The 21,422-nt window shown below is 42.3% G+C and overlaps 1 protein-coding gene across 1 annotated transcript in view; it reads left to right on the top strand.

The window, feature by feature from the left end:
* Positions 1 to 21,209, top strand: part of LOC135505303 (myosin heavy chain, fast skeletal muscle-like) — a 33,154-nt gene extending 11,945 nt beyond the window's left edge. The window contains exons 15-39 of the mRNA XM_064924558.1: positions 514 to 606; positions 701 to 788; positions 906 to 1,023; positions 1,574 to 1,697; positions 2,089 to 2,225; positions 2,603 to 2,858; positions 3,833 to 4,075; positions 4,407 to 4,583; positions 4,680 to 4,825; positions 5,014 to 5,104; positions 6,787 to 7,176; positions 7,274 to 7,400; positions 7,596 to 7,714; positions 9,490 to 9,686; positions 12,301 to 12,484; positions 12,634 to 12,799; positions 13,105 to 13,229; positions 13,401 to 13,709; positions 13,939 to 14,142; positions 14,265 to 14,390; positions 19,158 to 19,328; positions 19,610 to 19,714; positions 19,808 to 19,903; positions 20,764 to 20,895; positions 21,127 to 21,209. Coding sequence (XP_064780630.1) covers positions 514 to 606; positions 701 to 788; positions 906 to 1,023; positions 1,574 to 1,697; positions 2,089 to 2,225; positions 2,603 to 2,858; positions 3,833 to 4,075; positions 4,407 to 4,583; positions 4,680 to 4,825; positions 5,014 to 5,104; positions 6,787 to 7,176; positions 7,274 to 7,400; positions 7,596 to 7,714; positions 9,490 to 9,686; positions 12,301 to 12,484; positions 12,634 to 12,799; positions 13,105 to 13,229; positions 13,401 to 13,709; positions 13,939 to 14,142; positions 14,265 to 14,390; positions 19,158 to 19,328; positions 19,610 to 19,714; positions 19,808 to 19,903; positions 20,764 to 20,895; positions 21,127 to 21,147 — 3,945 coding nt within the window. The 3' untranslated portion in view covers positions 21,148 to 21,209. The remainder of the gene's footprint in view (positions 1 to 513; positions 607 to 700; positions 789 to 905; positions 1,024 to 1,573; positions 1,698 to 2,088; positions 2,226 to 2,602; positions 2,859 to 3,832; positions 4,076 to 4,406; positions 4,584 to 4,679; positions 4,826 to 5,013; positions 5,105 to 6,786; positions 7,177 to 7,273; positions 7,401 to 7,595; positions 7,715 to 9,489; positions 9,687 to 12,300; positions 12,485 to 12,633; positions 12,800 to 13,104; positions 13,230 to 13,400; positions 13,710 to 13,938; positions 14,143 to 14,264; positions 14,391 to 19,157; positions 19,329 to 19,609; positions 19,715 to 19,807; positions 19,904 to 20,763; positions 20,896 to 21,126) is intronic.
* The last annotated feature ends 213 nt before the right edge of the window (positions 21,210 to 21,422 follow it).

Here is a 21,422-nt window from a genome sequence, read left to right on the forward strand (position 1 = left end):
TTGGTAAGTCAGTGACAAATATGAAAGCCAAGCAGGGCTGGGCTTGGTTAAAAACCTGGATCATGGACCAAAGGTTAGCTGTAGATAGATCAACTCTCCAGTAGGACATGCTGCCCAGCCTACTGTTTTTTTCTGATAGAGGATATCACGTTGTTTCAAAGGTATTAATTCAACATATTTTATACAATGTTTTTCTATGTTGAAATTGGTTATAATGATGACATAATGCTGTGGTTGAAATTTCACCTTCAAAACAACCTTTGATTACTTTTTTCAAATCCAGTCTATTTTCCACGTAGATTCCAAGTCACAGTACATTGACAAATGACTTTGAAACAACATTGATTGAAACTGTTTGTGCCCAGTGGGTAGTTAGACCTCCGACCTACATTTTTTTATTTAAAGTCTTTGAATGTATCACATTTCCCAGGGTTGTTCCCTGGGTTAATTTACTCAAACAACATTTGCATTAAGATTAATGTGAAGTTAACCCGAGATTGTCTTGTTTATAAGGATCTCTTACTTTTGCCCATTTTAACAGATACAAGCAAGAAAGGAGGCAAGAAGAAGGGTGGTTCCATGCAGACTGTGTCCTCGCAGTTCAGGGTGATCTTTTGAAATGTGTTTATTCAGTCCTTCAAAAGGTGCGTTGATTATCCCAAATTATTTATTTAAAAATTGGTTTGTAATCCTCTTACAGGAGAACTTGGGCAAACTGATGACCAACTTGAGGAGCACTCATCCTCACTTTGTGCGCTGCCTGATCCCCAATGAGTCAAAGACTCCAGGTACAAGAAATATTGAGTGATATATTTTTATGTAATCAGAAAAGTATCAGTAATATCAATGAGCCCAATCTTTAACCTGTTTATGAGTATTAAAAGAGACTTGGTTTGTGTTTCCAGGTCTGATGGAGAACTTCCTGGTTATCCACCAGCTCAGGTGTAACGGTGTTCTGGAGGGTATCAGGATCTGCAGAAAGGGATTCCCCAGCAGAATCATCTATGCAGACTTCAAGCAGAGGTTCACGCACACAAACACAAATGCACACATACATACATACACATTACATGTACATTTGAGTCATTTAGCAGATGGTGTTATCCAGCAGCATACCACCCTGCATCCCACTGCTGGCTTGTCTCTGAAGCTAAGCAGGGTTGGTCCTGGTTGGTCCCTGGATGTGAGATCAGATGCTGCTGGAAGTGGTGTTGGAGGGCCAGTAGGTGGCACTCTTTCCTCTGATTTAAGGCGATCCCAATGTGCCAGGGCAGTTAAACAGATGTCCTGACTCTTTGAGGTCATTAAAAATCCCATGGAGTATAATGTAAGGGTGTTATTAACTGGTCTCCTGGCTAAATGTCTGATTCCAATTGGCTCCAGGTTGTTGATGAGAATGTGTTCTCATTCAACTTACCTGGTGAAAAATTGATACTTTTTCGTACTGGTCCCCCCACATGCACACACAAAACAACGGAAAAGATCAACTCTAAGGGTCAGAATATGTTACCTTTTATGCAATATAACCAACCTATTGCAACTTGACATATGTTAAGCATGTCTCCTCATTCAGGTATAAAGTACTGAATGCCAGTGTCATCCCTGAAGGCCAGTTCATGGACAACAAGAAGGCTTCTGAGAAGCTGCTGGGGTCCATTGATGTGAATCACGAGGACTACAAGTTTGGACACACCAAGGTCAGTCAAATGCCCCCAACAAAAGCTGACAAAACACAACTTAAATGACATTTTAAATCCTTACCATTCAAAATCTCTCGAGTTGATCAACCACCCTGTTATACTTTCTTCTTCATTAAGCTAATATAAAAAAGGTGGAGAAACATTCTACTGTTATTTTCAGTCATACTCCCAAGAAAAACTCCATTTATTAACCTGTGCATTGTGTTACAGTGGTATGGCTGCAGTTATCTGTATCACTTTACATTATTCATCTACAACTGTACAAAACCTTTCAACTTCTGAACACACTATCCCATGGTCCGTGGTGATTTCCCCTCTGTTGATCCAACCCTTTCGATCTGTTACCATCTGACTGTGGTTCCATTGACCATGTTTACCTGTGGCCCAGGTGTTCTTCAAAGCCGGTCTGCTGGGGGTCCTGGAGGAGATGAGAGATGAGAAGCTGGCCTCTCTGGTCGGCATGGTCCAGGCTCTCAGCCGTGGATTCCTCATGAGGAGAGAGTTCACCAAGATGATGGAGAGGAGGTGAGGAATAGTAGACATCTTCGCACAACTTCCTATGAACCACCTTAATGTAAGGAAGTATGATTCCATACTGTATACGCTGCGAGTTGTTCAGAATGAGAAAGTACGCCTTATAATGTTCTTTTAAAGCTGCAGTTTAGGATTTGGAAAGCTGTTCAATTGTAATTTCAATGTGTTGTATTTACCTATTGATTCTGGAAGAATATAAAATGCCTCATGAGCTTAGAGCGCTGTCAATGAATTAAAGAGGGGTTACCTTCCCCTTGCCTCCTTCCTCAGCTGTATACATAATGTGGCGGGGGGGGGCTCTATTTGGTAGTTCTTCCTCTCTCAGAATGTAGCTTGTCAGTCACCATACCACTCTATCCTTTCTGCAGAGATGCCGTCTACTCCATCCAGTACAACATCCGTTCATTCATGAATGTGAAAACCTGGCCATGGATGAAGGTGTACTTCAAGATCAAGCCCCTGCTGAAGAGCGCTGAGACTGAGAAGGAGATGGCCAACATGAAGGAGAACTACGAGAAGATGACAGCAGACCTGGCCAAGGCTCTGGCGAAGAAGAAAGAGTTGGAGGAGAAGATGGTGACCCTGCTGCAGGAGAAGAATGACCTGGCACTACAAAACGCATCTGTGAGTGAGCCACTACCCTCGTAAGGGTACATTTATACACATGAATACACACACATGATTACACACATGACTACACACACACATGAATACATAAACACACACACATGAATACAGACAGACAGACAGACAGACAGACAGACAGACAGACAGACAGACATTTTCATACTCTCCACATACACTGCTGCTACGCTGTTTATTATCTTTCCTGTTTGCCTTGTCACTTTTACCCCTACCTACATGTACGTTGCATGATGTATTACCTCAACTACCTGGTACCCCTGCACATTGACTCGTTACTGGTACTCCCTGTATATAGCTTTGTTATTGTTATTTATTGTGTTACTATTTCCTATGTTTCTTAGCAATTTTTTAAAGCTGTGCATTGTTGGGAAAGGGCTCGTAAGTTAGCATTTCACTGTAAAGTCTACACCTGTTGCATTCGGCGTTTATGACAAATAACATTTGATTCGATGAACACACGCATACACTGTGAAGTAGTGGTAACTGCCAAAATAAAGGACCCCCCCCCCCCCCAGAGGAAGTTTCCACCACGACTTCGATGTAATTTCTATGCTAGTGTGGAAATGCTCGTTTAGTTCCACACTCCGAACTCCGACATATGACTCCTTATAAATATTGATTAATCAGGCATGCACATCTACACTACTTTGAAGAATCATAAATATAAAATATATTTTGATTTCTTTAACACTTTTGTTACTACATGATTCCATATGTGTAATTTCATAGTTTTGATTGTCTTCACTATTATTCTACAATGTAGAAAATAGTCAAAATAAAGAAAAACCCTGGAATGAGTAGGTGTGTCCAAACTTTCTACTGGTATTGTTATTATTATTATTATGGTATATATTGAAATTATGTTGATTTGATTTGACCTCTTTGACAAATGTTCGTCTATATTTTCATACAGAAAGTGAGAACGCAGATTTTTTATCCTGTTCTGAAAACAGGAATCAGAAAATCTGAACGATGCTGAGGAAAGGTGTGAGGGGCTCATCAAGAGCAAGATCCAGCTGGAGGCCAAACTCAAAGAGACGACTGAGAGGCTGGAGGATGAAGAGGAGATGAATTCTGAGTTGACTGCCAAGAAGAGGAAGCTGGAGGACGAGTGCTCTGAGCTGAAGAAGGACATTGATGACCTGGAACTCACCCTGGCCAAAGTGGAGAAGGAGAAGCATGCCACTGAAAACAAGGTCTCATGCCTTACCATAGACAGTCTAAACAAACAATAATCAACTCAAAACATAGCTGAAATGGAATTCAAGCCGTATTCTGGGTGCAGGAAAAATTATGGAATTTAAGTTGCGGGGTACTCCTCACATTCATTGAATGTTCAGCTCCCCCTTTGTTTATGACTTCCATTCTGTACACTGGCATAAAAATGGTGTGTTGTAAAAAATCTAGTGTTAAATCAATAATACATTACTTGTTGATACATTTCAAATCTGAATGAAATTAATGCAATACATTTCAAACTAAATCTTTGTTGTGACCAAAGACAAATTTTGTTGTGACCATTTTCAGGTTAAAAATCTGACAGAGGAGATGTCGTCTATGGATGAGAGTGTTGCCAAGCTGACCAAGGAGAAGAAAGCCCTCCAAGAGGCCCACCAGCAGACACTGGATGACCTGCAGGCAGAGGAGGACAAAGTCAACACTCTGACCAAGGCCAAGACCAAGCTGGAACAGCAAGTGGACGACGTGAGTGGAGTTTGTCATTTTGGCCATGATAGTATGCAATATGACATTATCTTCAGTTGTTTAGAGTTCAACAATATGTGTATTTTTATGTTGTAGCTTGAGGGTTCTCTGGAACAAGAGAAAAAGCTCCGTATGGACCTTGAGAGATCCAAGAGAAAGCTGGAGGGAGATCTGAAACTGGCCCAGGAATCCATAATGGACCTGGAGAATGACAAGCAGCAGTCCGATGAGAAAATCAAGAAGTAAACACAATCAAATGGCTACAATATTACCTACTATGTTGATCAACACAATTGTTCTTGACTAATTATTGTAATTATGAATTAGCATTTGCATGTGATTTTTATAAACTACGTGAATGGTATAATTCTCTGTCTTTAAACTATCGAACCAAAACCAACTATGCAATCATTGTGTTTGTGTTTCTTAGGAAGGACTTTGAGGCCACCCAGCTCCTCAGCAAGGTTGAGGATGAGCAGTCTCTGGGAGCTCAACTGCAGAAGAAGATCAAGGAACTCCAGGTACAGTACAGGATCTAAGCTCCTGTACAGGGAAGCAAACACCTGAATAATTTCCTGACAAAAACTGTGACATATTTCTTCTGGTAGCACACCTTTTTACTGGTGGCTTCTGATGGCTCAGTAGGTTGGAACATGTTGTTTCTTGCTGATGTTTCTGATGTTGCTGATGTTGTTAAGATGGTGCTTTCATAGAGTTAGATAGAGGACAAATACTTCATCGGTGACATTATGGCCTATGTGATAGCATGGACAGCTCCATTTTAATACAGTCAATTGTCTTCTTCTTTTGTGCTTGAAACAAGTGTAAACCTAATATTGGTGATTTACCACCACCTGCAGAGCTGGAGTCCTGAGCCATATCAAAATTGTGTCATTTCTTTATTGCCATGACTAGATGCCGGTGTTATTGCTTAAAGCCATTTTCTAACCACAGGCAACACAATTTGAAGAAGATGCTCTAATCATTGGCCCAGTAAACTACTTTAAAATGGTGAAAGCTCTCAATGGCAATGTCCATGTTAAAATGGTTTATATCCATCTCGAGACCTCTATCTAACTTTATGGGTGGATTTGACTGATTTGGGTTTGGTTCCTGCATGGGGCACTGTCTATTGAATATATTAGTGTAACTGGCTTTGTTTCAACATATGAATATTCTTGGTACCATTTGAAAGGAAACACTTTAAAGTTTGTGAAAAAGTGAATTGAATGTAGGAGAATAACACCATAGATCTGGTAGAAGAAAATGTAAAGTTTTTTTCTACCACCATCTTTGAAATGCAACAGAAAGTTCCCAAGTCTAGCCATCACTCGGGTTGTAATTCCGATAGTGTCTACAAGAGGGCAGCAGTGCATGTTAAAGTTTCAGACTGATAACTTGAAGTATGGGCAAGCCACAAGACATTTAGTGTGAAGTCACCCAGGTACATTTGGACAAATTGTGAAGGACACATTTACATTACATTTCTCTGCAAGAACATCATCAAATCTGTATACTTTGACTTTGATTTAGCTTTTCCAGTATTAGTAGCCATATAGTAAGTTCAACATTTGTGAAACACCCAGTTTTCACAACTTCATAACTCTCCATGTTCTTGCAATTTTTGTCCAAAAGGAAAAGGATTGTTGTCGCACAATGTTAGCAGGACAATTGTGTGACAGATAACCAATGAGCTGGGCTTTACAGGATTATCTAGCTAGTTTTGTTTGCCCCCAATTGGTGCTTATTTGACAAAGTTACAGTCAATCAAGTGAAGGCCACCCGTGTCATTGGCATGCCATGAAAGCTTCGCTCTCTGACCAAATTTGGTGTCCTACAGGATGTACTACAGCTCTAATGATATAGTGAAGTTTTGCTATGTTCTAGAATCTCTGAGGAATAAATACAAATGTAATTTGACTGGTTGAAACAACGTTTAGGGTTAGATTTTCACAGAATCCTTTCTTTGTAAATTGAACGAGTGGAAATTCTAAATCGATCGTGCATGCTATATGGACCTGTTTAGGATATGAAAAAGGATTTTATCTAACAAAACGACTCTTCATGTTATCTATGGGACCCTTGGGATGATAAATCAGAGCAAGATTTCAGAATGTAAAATATACATCCTTTTATTATTTTGTGAGGTTCCAATGTTTCAACTTTATTGTTCATTCCCTGCTGCTCCTGCCCCCTACTTTAGGCCCGTATTGAGGAGCTGGAAGAAGAAATTGAGGCTGAGCGTGCTGCCAGGGCCAAAGTTGAGAAGCAGAGGGCTGATCTCTCCAGGGAACTTGAGGAGATCAGCGAGAGGCTGGAGGAGGCCGGAGGTGCCACTGCTGCTCAGATTGAGATGAACAAGAAGCGTGAGGCTGAGTTCCAGAAGCTGCGTCGTGATCTTGAAGAGTCCACCCTGCAGCATGAAGCCACAGCCGCCGCTCTGCGTAAGAAGCAGGCCGACAGTGTGGCTGAGCTCGGGGAGCAGATCGACAACCTGCAGCGTGTCAAACAGAAGCTGGAGAAGGAGAAGAGTGAGTACAAGATGGAGATTGATGACCTCTCCAGCAACATGGACTCCATTGCCAAGGCTAAGGTGATTAGTGATGTTTTGGTCAAGCGGTGTTGAGGAGGGTCAACTACATTTCCATTTATGTGAACTGAAGTAATAATGGTACATGTTTCACTAACAGGGCAATCTGGAGAAGATGTGCCGTACTCTAGAGGACCAGCTAAGTGAGATCAAGACGAAGAATGATGAGAATCTTCGCCAGGTCACTGACATCAGTGGACAGAGGGCCAGACTTCTGACAGAAAATGGTACCATCAACAATGAACAACAAACCAATGCTTTCCTTAAGTGGTACACAATAAAAATGTGTTGAGGGCTTGAAGTCCAGTCCACATTCAAATATTTGGAGAAATTACTATTCACCATCTAACATTGCCCTACAACACATTTTCAATCATAGAGAACAGAGACCCCATTAACAAGATGTCCCTCTATCTCTGCAGGTGAGTTTGGCCGCCAGCTGGAAGAGAAGGAAGCACTGGTGTCTCAGCTGACCAGAGGCAAACAGGCCTTCACCCAGCAGGTGGAGGAGCTGAAGAGGCAGATTGAGGAGGAGGTCAAGGTAAGGGACCCAATCTGGACTCCACCAACCAGAGTGTAGAGAAATATCTACATGTAGACGGTGACTACGCCACCCTCAGAGACTTCAAAATAATAACAGGAGGAATAATTACGCAATGAGTAATGATAACCTGGCTATATACATGGGGTACCAGTACTGAGTCGATGTGCAGGGGAACGAGGTAATTGAGGTAGATATGTACATAAAGGTAGGGGTAAAGTAACTAAGCAACAGGATAGATAATAAGAAGTAGCAGCAGCAAATGGGATGAGTCAAAAGAGTTAGTGCAAAAAGGATGGTCAATGCAGATAGTCTGGGTAGCTATTTGGTTAACTATTTAGCATTCTTATGGCTTGGGGGAAGAAGCTGTTCAGGGTCCTGTTTTTTCCAGTCTGGGTGCATCGGTACAGTTTGCCATGCGGAAGCAGAGTGAACAGTCTATGACTTGGGTGGCTGGAGTCTTTGACAAGTTTTAAGGCCCTTCTCTGACATCGCCTAGAACCGAAGTTCTGGATGGCAGAGAGCTCGGCCCCAGTGATGTACTGCTCCGTACGCACTACCCTCTGTAGCACCTTGTGGTTAGATGCCAAGAAGTTGCCAAGCGATGATGCAGGATGCAGCCGGTTAAAAAGATGCTCTCGATGGTGCAGCTGTAGAACTTTTTGAGGATCTGAGGGCCCATGCCAAATCTTTTCAGCTTCCTGAGGAGGAATAGGCGTTGTCGTGCCTTCTTCATGACTGTGTTGGTGTGTGTGAAGACCATGTTAATTACTTGTGGACACAGAGGACCTTGAAGCTCTCGACTCGCTCCGCTACAGCTGTGTCGATGTGGATTTGGGCATGTTTGGCTCTCCGTTTCCTGTAATCCACAATCAGCTCCTTTGTCTTGCTGATGTGGGGCAAACAAGGAGTACAGGTGCGGACTAAGCATGCACCCGAGGGGCCCCTGTTTTGAGGGTCAGTGTGGCAGATGTGTTGTTGCCTAGCCTCACCACCTGGGGGCGACCCGTCAGAAAGTCACAGGGTCCTGAGCTTATTGATGAGTTTGGAGGGCACTATGGTGTTAAATGGACACCAGGAAGAGTAGCTGCTGCTTTTATAACAGCCAATGGGGTTCCTAATAAAATACCAAATACTTAGCTGTAGTCAATGAACAGCATTCTCACATAGGTGTTCCTCTTGTCCAGGTGGGAGAGGGCATTGGCGGAGTGCAATAGAGATTGTGTCATCCGTGGATCTGTTGGGAAGTTATGCGAGTTGGAGTGGGTCCTGGGTGTCTCCTTGTTCGCCAAGATTCAGAGAAACAGAATATTACAGTTCTTCAGGTCCCGTTGATAGGAGTTCGTCCAGTTTGTTCTCCAGTGATTGTACGCTAGCCAATAGAACAAAGGGAAAAGGTGGTTTATTTGTTTCCTGACGTAATCTCATTAGGAGGCTGCCTCACCTTCCTCTTTTTGGCCGCCACTTCCTCTTTCGAGTACCAGGGATTAGGGCCTGGTCCGGAGTAAGCAGAATGCCCAGAGCTGCCGATTCGTTGAGATAGAAATCTTCATCCAAATTGAGGCAAGTGATCGCTCTTCTGATGTCCAGAAGATCTTTTTGGGTCAAAGGAAATGATAGTGGAGACATTGCATACCAAAAAGTTAAGATCAGCATACATTATTTAAATTTTTTATAGCAGAGTAAAATGTCCACTATCCACTGTAGCGCCATCTACTGTAATTTGTTTTACTATCTCTCTAATTTCTCTTTATCTTTCCCTTTCTCTCTCACAGGCAAAAAATGCACTGGCCCATGGTGTCCAGTCTGCACGCCATGACTGTGACCTACTGAGGGAGCAGTTTGAGGAGGAGCAGGAGGCAAAGGCAGAGCTGCAACGCGGCATGTCCAAGGCCAACAGCGAGGTGGCTCAATGGAGGACTAAGTATGAAACTGATGCCATTCAGCGCACAGAGGAGCTGGAGGAGGCCAAGTGAGTCACACGCAACAGCAGATACTCACATATAGGGTGTGGGTGGTGACGTTGTGGTGGTACAGCAGTCTCATGAACCCACACCCTAGGCAACAGCAGTGTGGTCTGGTTTAAATTTTGACACTTTCTTGGCAACTTTAATAAGAAAAAGAATGTGGGGTGGGTCCTCTTAAAAATAACCTGTGATCCCCATCTTAGTAGCTGCCATCTTGCTAGCTGCTATCTGTATTTTATTCAAACAGATACGGTACCCACCATGTCATTTCAACATGGAGAATTTGGGTCATATTTGGTAGATATATCCGTTGTTTTATTTATCCGTTATTTTACCAGGTAAGTTGACTGAGAACACAATCTCATTTGCAGCCACGACCTGGGGAATAGTTACAGGGGAGAGGAGGGGGATGAATGAGCAAATTGGAAACTGGGGATTATTAGGTGACCGTAATGGTTTGAGGGCCAGATTGGGAATTTAGCCAGGACACCGGGGTTAACAACCCTACTCTTACAATAAGTGTCATGGGATCTTTAATGACCTCAGAGAGTCAGGACACCCGTTTAACGTCCCATCCAAAAGACTGCACCCTACACAGGGCAGTGTCCCCAATCGCTGCCCTGGGACATTTTTTTAGACGAGAGGAAAGAGTGCCTCCTACTGGCCCTCCAACACCACTGGCCCTCCAACACCACTTCCAGCAGTATCTGGTCTCCCATCCAGTATGCTGATGGCATACATTGATCAATGAGATTTCAGCATATTTTCACCCATAATTAAACAATTTAAAAAATCAATCAGATCATGTGTTAAGCTGCGTTAGCCGTCACCCACATAGCTGATATTTTGGCGATGTCGAAGGTGTAACTTCATTGGAACTGTCAAGTCGGTTAGAAGCCACTCTTGATCATTGTCATCAAGCCACACCTATCCCACTTGCGTAACAAATTCAGACCAAGAAAGTGTAGCTGTATAGAAATTATGACGCTCAAATTGAAAATCATTAAACGAAACAATGAGGATTTCTATCATCCTAATGTACTGTAGGTGTAGATTACATCTGTCATCCTAATGGAGGATAAGAGTACATCTATCATCCTAATGGAGGTGTACAGTCGTGGCAAAAAGTTGTGAGAATTACACAAAAAAAGTCTGCTGCCTCAGTGTCTTTAGATATTTTTGTCAGATGTTACTATGGAATACTGACGTATAATTACAAGCATTTCATAAGTGTCAAAGGCTGAAAATGCCATGAAGTTGATGCAAAGAGTCAATATGTGCACTGTTGACTCTTCTTTTTCAAGAATTGCAATTCATTTGATCACTCTTCATAACATTCTTGAGTATATGCAAATTGCCATCATACAAACTGAGGCAGCAGACTTGTTGAAAATTAATATTTGTGTCATTCTCAAAACCTTTGGCCACGACTGTAGATTACATCTATCACCCTATTGGAGGAGTAGATTACATCTATCACCCTATTGGAGGAGTAGATTACATCTCACATTCCAGTGTTCAAATTTGTAAGCAAGGCTGCATGGGATTTCTCTTAATACGACTCCGTGCAGCCAATGACAGTGCCAGTTTTAGGTGTATGACAGGTGCCACTTGTGGATTTGACAGCTCTAACGCAGTTCCACCTTTGACACAACCAAAACAACCGCAATGTGGATGTCGATTTAAAGAGGATCTGATTGAATAGAACCCTTAATGTGCTTGATCAAATGACACAACCAAATTACCTGGATTTCACCTAGTTGAGATGACATTAAAGTATATAGTGCAAGTGATCAATGCCGTTCGAGATTCTGTGCAGATTATTACAGCAATGGTAAGATTTCCACAGACTGACAACCCTGAATGCTTTCTATGATTACATAAAACATTTATTGTTACAGTAACCTCAATGTGGCCATGTATGTGTTACTCATTACTCTGTGGAAATCTAATGTACAATAACAAATATTTGTACATTAGTTTGTAAGATTGTTAATAACTTAATGTTAGGCTGTCTTACAAAAGTAATATCAAATTGTGAGTCTTGCTTAAATTCCAGTTTGTCTACAAATGAATAATTGATGTTGCATTGACATCTCCATTTCAACCAAAAATCTAAGTTAATTAATAGGTCTAAATCAAACTTTAAAGGATGGTTTGATTTAGTCATTTTTTAACTTAGATTTTAGGTTCAGGATTTTAGATCTGATGTTGTTTCAAAGATACAAATTCAACAAATTGTATGCAATATTTGTCAGTGTTGAAAATGTTACCATGTTGATGTAATCCTGTAGTTTAATTTTCACCTTTCACCACAGTTTGTTAATACCTTTTTTTTTAAATCCAATGTATTTTATGTAACAATACATCGACAAATGTTGAAACAATGTTGATTGAACCAGTTTGTGCCCAGTGGATAGTTATAAAGGCCGTGACATAGTACCAAACTGCCATTCTACTATGTACAGAGGGGTTAGGCCAGAACATTAGAACATTGTGGGAGGCAACCAAGATGTTTAGAGAGACTAGTGGTAGGGGGCTCTGAGAAAATGTCAAGTATTGGAACATTTGTTTTGGAAAAAATTGTTCACAATAAAACCATCCTCTGTCGTCCAACAGGAAGAAGCTGGCCCAGCGTCTGCAGGAGGCTGAAGAGACCATTGAGGCAGTTAACGCCAAGTGCGCCTCCCTGGAGAAGACCAAGCAGAGGCTGCAGGGAGAGGTGGAGGACATCATGATTGACATTGAGAGAGCTAACACAATGGCCTCCAACCTTGACAAGAAGCAGAGAAACTTTGACAAGGTGAAAATGAATAAACCTCACTCTAGGGTAATATTTTCTGTCTGCTATTTGATCAGTTGTAATAGTAAAATTGGTAGTAAAATTGTACCATATTCCTGATTCAAAACTCCATCAATGAGTTCTAATGAAAATCCTATGGATTTCCTTAGGTTCTGTCAGAGTGGAAGCAGAAGTATGAGGAAAGCCAGGCTGAGCTGGAAGGAGCTCAGAAGGAGGCAAGATCTATGAGCACTGAACTCTTCAAGATGAAGAACTCCTACGAGGAGGCTCTGGATCATCTGGAGACTCTGAAGAGAGAGAACAAGAACCTGCAACGTGAGCATCTGACAGCAGTTCTATTTTGCTCATGTGTTGTAAAGATGGAGGGAGATTTAACCATCAAACTTACATTAAATTACTATTACACCATCTCTGAGTATAAAATTATATTTTTTGTACTCGTAATCAGCGTTCCTATCAACAACCCAAGGAAGTGAAGGGCAATTATATTTGCAAGACCATATGAAGTGCTGTTAATGATTTATCTGTTATTATGATTCAATGTGCACTTCAGTGCATTGGTAATATCCACAAAAAAATTATCTCTCAAGTCTAAACTGCTCCTGTGTTTGTGTGTGCAGAGGAGATCTCTGACCTGACTGAGCAGATCGGAGAGACTGGCAAGAGCATCCATGAGCTAGAGAAGGCCAAGAAGACTGTGGAGACAGAGAAGTCTGAGATCCAGACGGCTCTGGAGGAGGCTGAGGTACAAACTACAGCTGTTTGATGGGAAAAGCAGTGTTACCCGAGCCAATGCTAGCTACAGTCCAATGATGCCTGTAATGGTGTTTATTGTAGTCATATATATTTAATTGCTGGTGTTATTCACATCCAAATGTATGGAAAACAAATGACCTGACTGCTTCTCTCTGTCCAGGGCACACTGGAGCACGAGGAATCCAAGATTCTGCGTGTGCAACTGGAGCTGAACCAGGTCAAGGGTGAGGTAGACAGGAAGATTGCTGAGAAGGATGAGGAGATGGAGCAGATCAAGAGGAACAGCCAGAGGTTGACTGACTCCATGCAGAGCACCCTGGACTCTGAGGTCAGGAGCAGGAATGACGCCCTGAGGGTGAAGAAGAAGATGGAGGGAGACCTAAATGAGATGGAGATCCAGCTGAGCCACGCCAACCGCCAAGCGGCCGAGGCCCAGAAACATCTGAGGAACGTCCAGGGACAGCTTAAGGTAAAGGGAATGGGACATCAGGCTCAAACATCTAAAAATGGGGAGGGATTTGTTTGTGAATCTTTAAAACAGGCTTTAACCATGCAATTTAAAATATTGAATCTATTAGACTAATATACTGTAGAAATGTAGGGATATTGGGGAAATTCTTACCAATAAACATTTTTATCACCGATCCTATCACCTCTACTTCCACAAGTCCTAATGAACCTGTCATTATGAACCCCAGGATGCCCAACTGCACCTTGATGACGCCGTCCGTGCCTCAGAGGACATGAAGGAGCAGGCAGCCATGGTGGAGCGCAGGAACGGTCTGATGGTGGCTGAAATCGAGGAGCTGAGAGTTGCCCTGGAGGTGACAGAGAGAGGCCGCAAAGTGGCTGAGACTGAGCTGGTAGACGCCAGTGAGCGTGTTGGACTGCTGCACTCCCAGGTACAGGTCAAAATCCATTTCTTATGAAACTCTACACAGTGCTTGCTTTTATATGTCGTACCTTCTGCCTTATGACATGTAAATTCTCTTGAGAGTCAAACAATTTGTCTTGTTTCCTCCAGAACACCAGCCTTCTGAACACCAAGAAGAAGCTGGAGACTGACCTGGTGCAGGTGCAGGGAGAGGTGGAGGACATCGTCCAGGAAAGCAGGAATGCAGAGGAGAAGGCCAAGAAGGCCATCACTGATGTGAGTTCTTATGATCTATTGAATTACATCAACTTCATTTGGCCCCAATGATAACAGGGCTGGTTAACACTAGTATTGACTGAGCCTCGAGGCATCCCAGTTTGAGGCAACATCGATTCTAACAGCCTAATAAATATATTTAATCAACAGTGCCTTCAGAAAGTATTCATACCCCTTGACTAATTCCACATTTTGTTGTGGTACGGCTTGAATTCAAAATGGATTAATTCAATTTTTGTCTCACCAATCTACACACAATACCCCATAATGACAAAGTGAAAACATGTTTTTAGGACATTTTTCAAATGTGTTAAATGAAACACAGATGTAATTTCCATAAGTATCACACCCCTGAGTCAATACTTTGTAGAAGCACCTTTGGGAGTGATCTATCAAGTTAGCATTTTTACTGCAGGGTGCTTATGGCTCCCAACGTCTGGATTCCTCTCTGCCAGACTGACGTTGGTTTAGTAGATATGTATGTTGGAACATTGGTATATCATGGGAGGCAGCCTGTCTGTCTAGAGCTACCTTCCTGGTTTTTGCTCTAAATATAAAGCCATTTTTACATCAACAGATGTCACAAAGTGCTTACACAGAAACCCAGCCTAAAACCTCAAACAGCAAGCAATGCAGATGTAGAAGCATGGTGGCTAGGAAAAACCTCTTAGAAAGGCAGGAACCTAGGAATAAATCTAGAGAGGAACCAGGCTCTGAGAGGTGGCCAGTCCTCTTCTGAATGTGCTGGGCAGAGATTATAAGAGTACATGGCCATTAAGGTCAGATCGTTCTTTAAGGTGTTCAAATGTTCCATAGATGACCAGCAGGGTCAAATAATAATCACAGTGGGAGAATTAGAGGGAGCATACAGACACCAGATAAGACAGGGGAATTACACCAGATAGCACAGACTGACCCTAGCTCGGTACATATAGTACAGCATAGATAATGGAGGATGAGAAGGGGGGAGGGATCGGGGACACTGTGGCCCCGTCTGACGATAATCCTGGACAGGGCCAACCAGTTAGGACATAACCACACCCACTTTGCCAAAGCACAGTCCCCTCACTACTAAAGGGATATCAACAGATCACCAATTTACTACCCTGAGTATAGCCCACGAAGATCTCCTCCAATGCACAAGCCCGAGGGGGCCGCAAAACACTCAAGTGACGCACCCCTCCTAGGGACGGCATGGAAGAGCACTAGTAAGCCAGTGACTCAGCCCCAGTAATAGGGTTAGAGGCAGAGAATCTCAGTGGAGAGAGCTGAGCCAGCCAGGCAGACACAGCAAGGGCGGTTAGTCACTCCGGTGCCTTGCCATTCACCTTTGCACCCCTGGGCCAGACTACACTCAATCATAGGACCTACTGAAGAGATTAGTCTTCAGTAAAGACTTAAAGGTTGAGACCGAGTCTGCGTCTCTTACATGGACAGGCAGACCATTCCATAAAAATGGAGCTCTATAGGAGAAAGCCCTGCCTCCAGCTGTTTGCTTAGAAATTCTAGAGACAATAAGGAGGCCTGTGTCTTGTGATCGAGCGTACTTGTGGGTAGGTACGGCAGGACCAAATCGGAAAGATAGGTAGGAATAAGTCCATGAAATGCTTTGTAGGTTAGCAGTTAAACCTTGAAAATCAGCGATAGCCTTAACAGGAAGAGGCTAGCACTGGAGTAATATGATCAAGATTTTAGCAGCTGTATTTCAAATCAAATGAAATTGTATTAGTCACATGCGCCGAATACAACAAGTGTAGTAGACCTTACAGTGAAATGCTTACTTATGAGCCCCTAACCAACATTGCAGTTACAAAAAATACAGATAAGAATAAGAAATAAAAGTAACAAGTAATTAAAGAGCAGCAGTAAAATATCAACATCAAGACGATATACAAATGATAAAAACAGAGAGTAGCAGCGATCAAATAGTCTGGGTAGCCATTTGATTAGGTGTTCAGGAGTCTTGTGGCTTGGGGGTAGAAGCTGTTTAGAAGCCTCCAAGATTTCGCGCTCCAGTACCGCTTGCCGTGCGGTAGCAGAGAGAACGGTCTATGACCAGGGTAGCTAGAGTCTTTGACAATTTTTACACTGCCTGGTAATAGAGGTCCTGGATGGCAGGAAGTTTGGCTCCAGTGATGAACTGAGCCGTTCGCACTACCCTCTGTAGTACCTTGCAGTTGCCATACCAGGCAGTGATGCAGCCAGTCAGCTCTCAATGGTGCAGCTGTAGAACCCTTTGAGGATCTGAGAACCCATGCCAAATCTTTTCAGTCTACTCAGGGGGAATAGGTTTTGTTGTGCCCACTTCACGACTGTCTTGGTGTGCTTGGACCATGATAGTTTGTTGGTGGTCTACCCTTAACACCTGGGGGCGGCCCGACATGAAGTCCAGGATCCAGTTGCAGAGGGAGGTGTTTTGTCCCAGGCTCCTTAGCTTATTGATGAGCTTTGAGGGCACTGTGGTGTTGAATGCTGAGCTGTCGTCAATGAAGATCATTCTCACATTTGACCAGGTGGGAAATGGCAGCACATGCTCGCAGTACACATCCTGGTAATCTGTCTGGCCCTGTGGCCTTGTGAATGTTGACCTGTTTAAAGGTCTTACTCACATCGGCTGCGGAGAGCGTGATCACAGAGTCTTCCAGAACAGCTGGTGCTCTCATGCATGTTTCAGTGTTATTTGCCTCGAAGCGAGCATAGAAGTAGTTTAGCTCGTCTAGTAGGCTTGTGTCACTGGGCAGTTCTTGGCTGTGCTTCCCTCTGTAGTCGGTAATGGTTTGCAAGCCCTGCCACATCCGATGAGCATCAGGGTTGGTGTAATACAATTCCATCTTAGTCCTGTATAGACACTTTGCCTGTTTGATGGTTAGGGTTAGGGTTAGAGGGCATAGCGGGATTTCTAATAAGCTTCCGGGTTAGTCCCTCTACTTGAAAGTGGCTGCTCTAGCCTTTATCTCAGTGCGGATGTTGCCTGTAATCCATGGCTTCTGGTTGGGGTATGCACTTATTGATGAAGCCAATGACTGATGTAATGTACTCCTCAATGCCATCGGAGGAATCCCGGAACATATTCCAGTCTCTGCGAGCAAAACAGTCCTGTAGTTTAGCATCTGCTTCATCTGACCACTTTTTTATTGATCTAGTCACTGGTGCTTCCCGATTAAATGTTTGCTTGTAAGCAGGAATCAGGAGGATAGAATTATGGTCAGATTTGCCAAATGGAGGGCGAAGGAGAACTTTGTATGCGTCTCTGTGTGTGGAGTAAAGGTGGTCTAGAGTTTTTTTCCCCTCTGGTTGCACATTTAACATGCTGATAGTAATTTGGTAAAACTGATTTAAGTTTCCTTGCATCAAAGTCCCTGGCTACTAGAAGCGCCGCCTCTTGGTGAGCGTTTTCTTGTTTTTCATACAGATGAAAACTCTCTAGGTAGGTAGTGTGGTCTACAGTTTATGATGAGATACTCTACCTCAGGCGAGCAATAGCTTGAGACTTCCTTAGATATTGTGCGCCAGCTGTTATTTACAAAAATACATAGCCCCCCGCAACTTGTCTTACCAGAAGCCGCTGTTCTATCCTGCCGGTGCAGCATATAACCAGCCAGCTGTATGTTGATAGTGTTGTCATTCAGCCATGACTCTGTGAAGCATAAGATATTACAGTTTTGAATGTCCCGTTGGTAGTTTAAGATTTCAAGTTTGCTTGCAGAATGGATGGAAGTGTTTTTTTTTCGATCGCTTACGAATTCTCAGAATGCAGCCCGCCTTCCAGACCCTTTATCTCTGCCTCCTCTTCACGTAAGTCACTGGGATCAGGGCCTGTTCCTGAGAAATAAGTATATTTTTCGCGTCGGACTCATCAGACTCGTCAAAGGAAAAAAAGGATTCTGCCAGTCCGTGGTGAGTAATTGCAGTCCTGATGTCCAGAAGTTCTTTTCTGTCATGAGAGACTGTTGCGGCAACAATATGTACAAAATAAGTAAAAACATACGTTGCAAATAAACTAACAAAAAAAGCACAATCGGTTGGGGGCACATAAAACGTCTGCCTTCTTCTCCGTCTGCCTTCTTCTCTGTGAATTTCTTCTCCGTCGCCAGAACTCCGGAACTAACTGAAGTTAATTTTATGTTTTATCTGGGTAGCCGGAGAGTAGAGCATTGCAGTAATCTAATCTAGAAGTGACAAAAATATGGATGAGATTTTCATCATAATTTTTACATAAGTTTTAGATTTTTGCAATGTTATTATGGTGGGAAAAAAGCTGCCCTTGAAATATTCTTGATATGTTCATCAAATGAGAGATCAGGGTCCAGAGTAATGCCAAGGTCCTTCAGTTTTATTTGAGGTGACTGCACAACCATCAATATTGTTTGTCAGATCAAACAGCATATCTCTTTGTTTCTTGGGGCCTAGAACTAGCATCTCTGTTTTGTCCTAGATTCAAAGTAAAACGTTTGCCGCCGTCCACTTCCTTATGTCTGAAACACAGGCTTCCAGGGTAGACAATTTTGGAGCTTCACCATGTTTTGTCAAAATGTACAGCTGCATGTCGTCCACATAGCAGTGAGAGTTGAAATTGTGGTTTCGAATGACATCACCAAGAGTTAGGATATATAGTGAAAACGATAGTGGTACTAAAATTTTGAAAATTCTAATAATGGTTGATATTCTGCATCCAGTTAATTATAACTGAGGTTGGAGCAAAAACCTACAGAAGGGTTGGAGAACCCTGGACTAGAGAGACATACATTAAACAAACTACCATTCCAGGCCGCCATGATGGCTGAGGAGCTGAAGAAGGAGCAGGACACCAGCTCTCACCTGGAGAGGATGAAGAAGAACCTGGAGGTCACAGTCAAGGACCTGCAGCACCGCCTGGATGAGGCTGAGAACCTGGCCATGAAGGGAGGCAAGAAGCAGCTCCAGAAACTGGAGTCCAGGGTGAGTTAACAACAGGTGGATTAGAGTGGATTGAAAAACAGATTTCTGGACATTGTTTCTTGGGCATTGTGTAATGACTTTTTCTCTCAATAACCCACCTAGATAATGAAAAGCTGCTGTTAACATTACAGATCCCTTCAATTAAAATTGTAAAAGTATATGAACAGACAGCTACTGTACGTCCTTGACCTAGTAGAAGACTATACCTCTGTTTTACAAAGATTTGTTATGTATGATTTCACCACCTCAAACAAATGCCTATGTTCATTTCTTCTACAAAGGTGCGTGAGCTTGAGACTGAGTTGGAGTCTGAGCAGAAAAGAGGTGTAGACTCGGTCAAGGGAGTCCGCAAGTATGAGCGCCGAGTCAAGGAGCTCACCTACCAGGTAACAGGAAGTGCCTTTTTCACAAAATCTACACTAACACAAACAGGTTTGAGTATAAAACTGAGGCAGTGAATCTTTGATTTTGTCCCACAGACTGACGAGGATAAGAAGAACGTTGGAAGGCTTCAGGACCTGGTAGATAAGCTGCAGATGAAAGTGAAGGCCTACAAGAGGCAGGCTGAGGAAGCAGTAAGTCACCTGCTGTACTTAGTCAAATACTCTGAAAGCATGCTTTCGAAAAACATATTTTTCCCTCGTTACCTTCATGTAAATACAGTTTAGTTACAGCTGAGATTAACAAAAGTTGAAACACTGGTCGCCCCAGGCACATTTGTTATTGTTTTTGTTTTGTTTATCAAACAAAGGAGATGAGTATGAAGTGTTGTGGTAAAATAAAATCTATTCTGTGTGCAAGTTAGTGAAACTTGCAACCCCTACCCAACAGTGCAGTAGTCAATAATAGTATAACTAATAAAAGGTAAAGAAATATATAACCCTAACACGAGAAATAAACAAGAAAATTATCTATAATTTTCTAAGTCAATGATGTGAAAGAAAACAAAAGTGTTTGTTGTTTTGAGAAACATCTTTGTTGTTTTAATAACATCTTTGTTGTTGTAATAACATCTTTGTTGTTGTGGTATTAACGGACTCCAACCTTAAAGTGCTTCTGCACATTAGTCAATATTGACTCAATTGATATGGCAAGTAATTGCTGAAGATATTATGCACATTTCTCAGTGCATAGTATAGGGTTAGTATTAATTTGCTGTCCTGGTGGCTGGTCTACTGGTAGTGCCAGTGCCCATGGATCAGATATGTCCCTGCAGGCAGTGGTTTGATCCCCGTTCACCCTGCAGGCAGTGGTTTGATCCCCGTTCACCCTTTCTCTGCTGTATCATCTAGCTCCCTATTTACAGCACATTGCTATCTGAAGATAAAAAACACATTTAAAATACTTATTTTTAATATAATACTTATTTTTAAAGAATATGAATTTGCTTCCTGAATCTTCAAACAATATACTGATGTTATGCTCTCCCTCTCAGGAGGAAGCAGCCAACCAGCACATGTCTAAGTTCAGGAAGGTGCAGCATGAGCTGGAGGAGGCTGAGGAGCGTGCTGACATTGCTGAGACTCAAGTCAACAAGCTTAGAGCCAAGACCCGTGACGGTGGAAAGGTAAAGAGCTGCTGCTAAACCTACACCCGACATGTTCAAATATGGCCACATCAACTCCACCTATGCTTCAATATAATTCAAACTAAAATGGAACTTTGAAATTCAAAATAAAAAATCCAAGCTTATTACTTAGCCTTAAATGCTTGATTGATTATATTATTTTGATGTTCATTAATTTTGCATGTTCATTATTTCATACTGATCCATTCTTTTCTTTCTTTCTTCTTACAGGGCAAAGAAGCTTCTGAATAAACAAGATCAAAGTCTCTTAACATTTTACTGTGTTGCATAAAATATGATTTTCATGGTGAAATTGTGAGCATTGATTAAAAACATTTTGGCCAACATGTACTTTTTTTGGACTGATGTCGTGTCTTACTATTATTAAATGATATGACATGCTATTTTATCAAATTGATTACCTAACATTTAATTGATTATGTGATTGAATTAAACCATGCCTCAATTCAACCATTAATAACCTGGGGCACCACGGAAGGGGTTATCTCCCGAATCCACTCTCGTTA

Source organism: Oncorhynchus masou, chromosome 18 (assembly GCF_036934945.1).
Source record: "Oncorhynchus masou masou isolate Uvic2021 chromosome 18, UVic_Omas_1.1, whole genome shotgun sequence".
Classification (NCBI taxonomy): domain Eukaryota; kingdom Metazoa; phylum Chordata; class Actinopteri; order Salmoniformes; family Salmonidae; genus Oncorhynchus; species Oncorhynchus masou.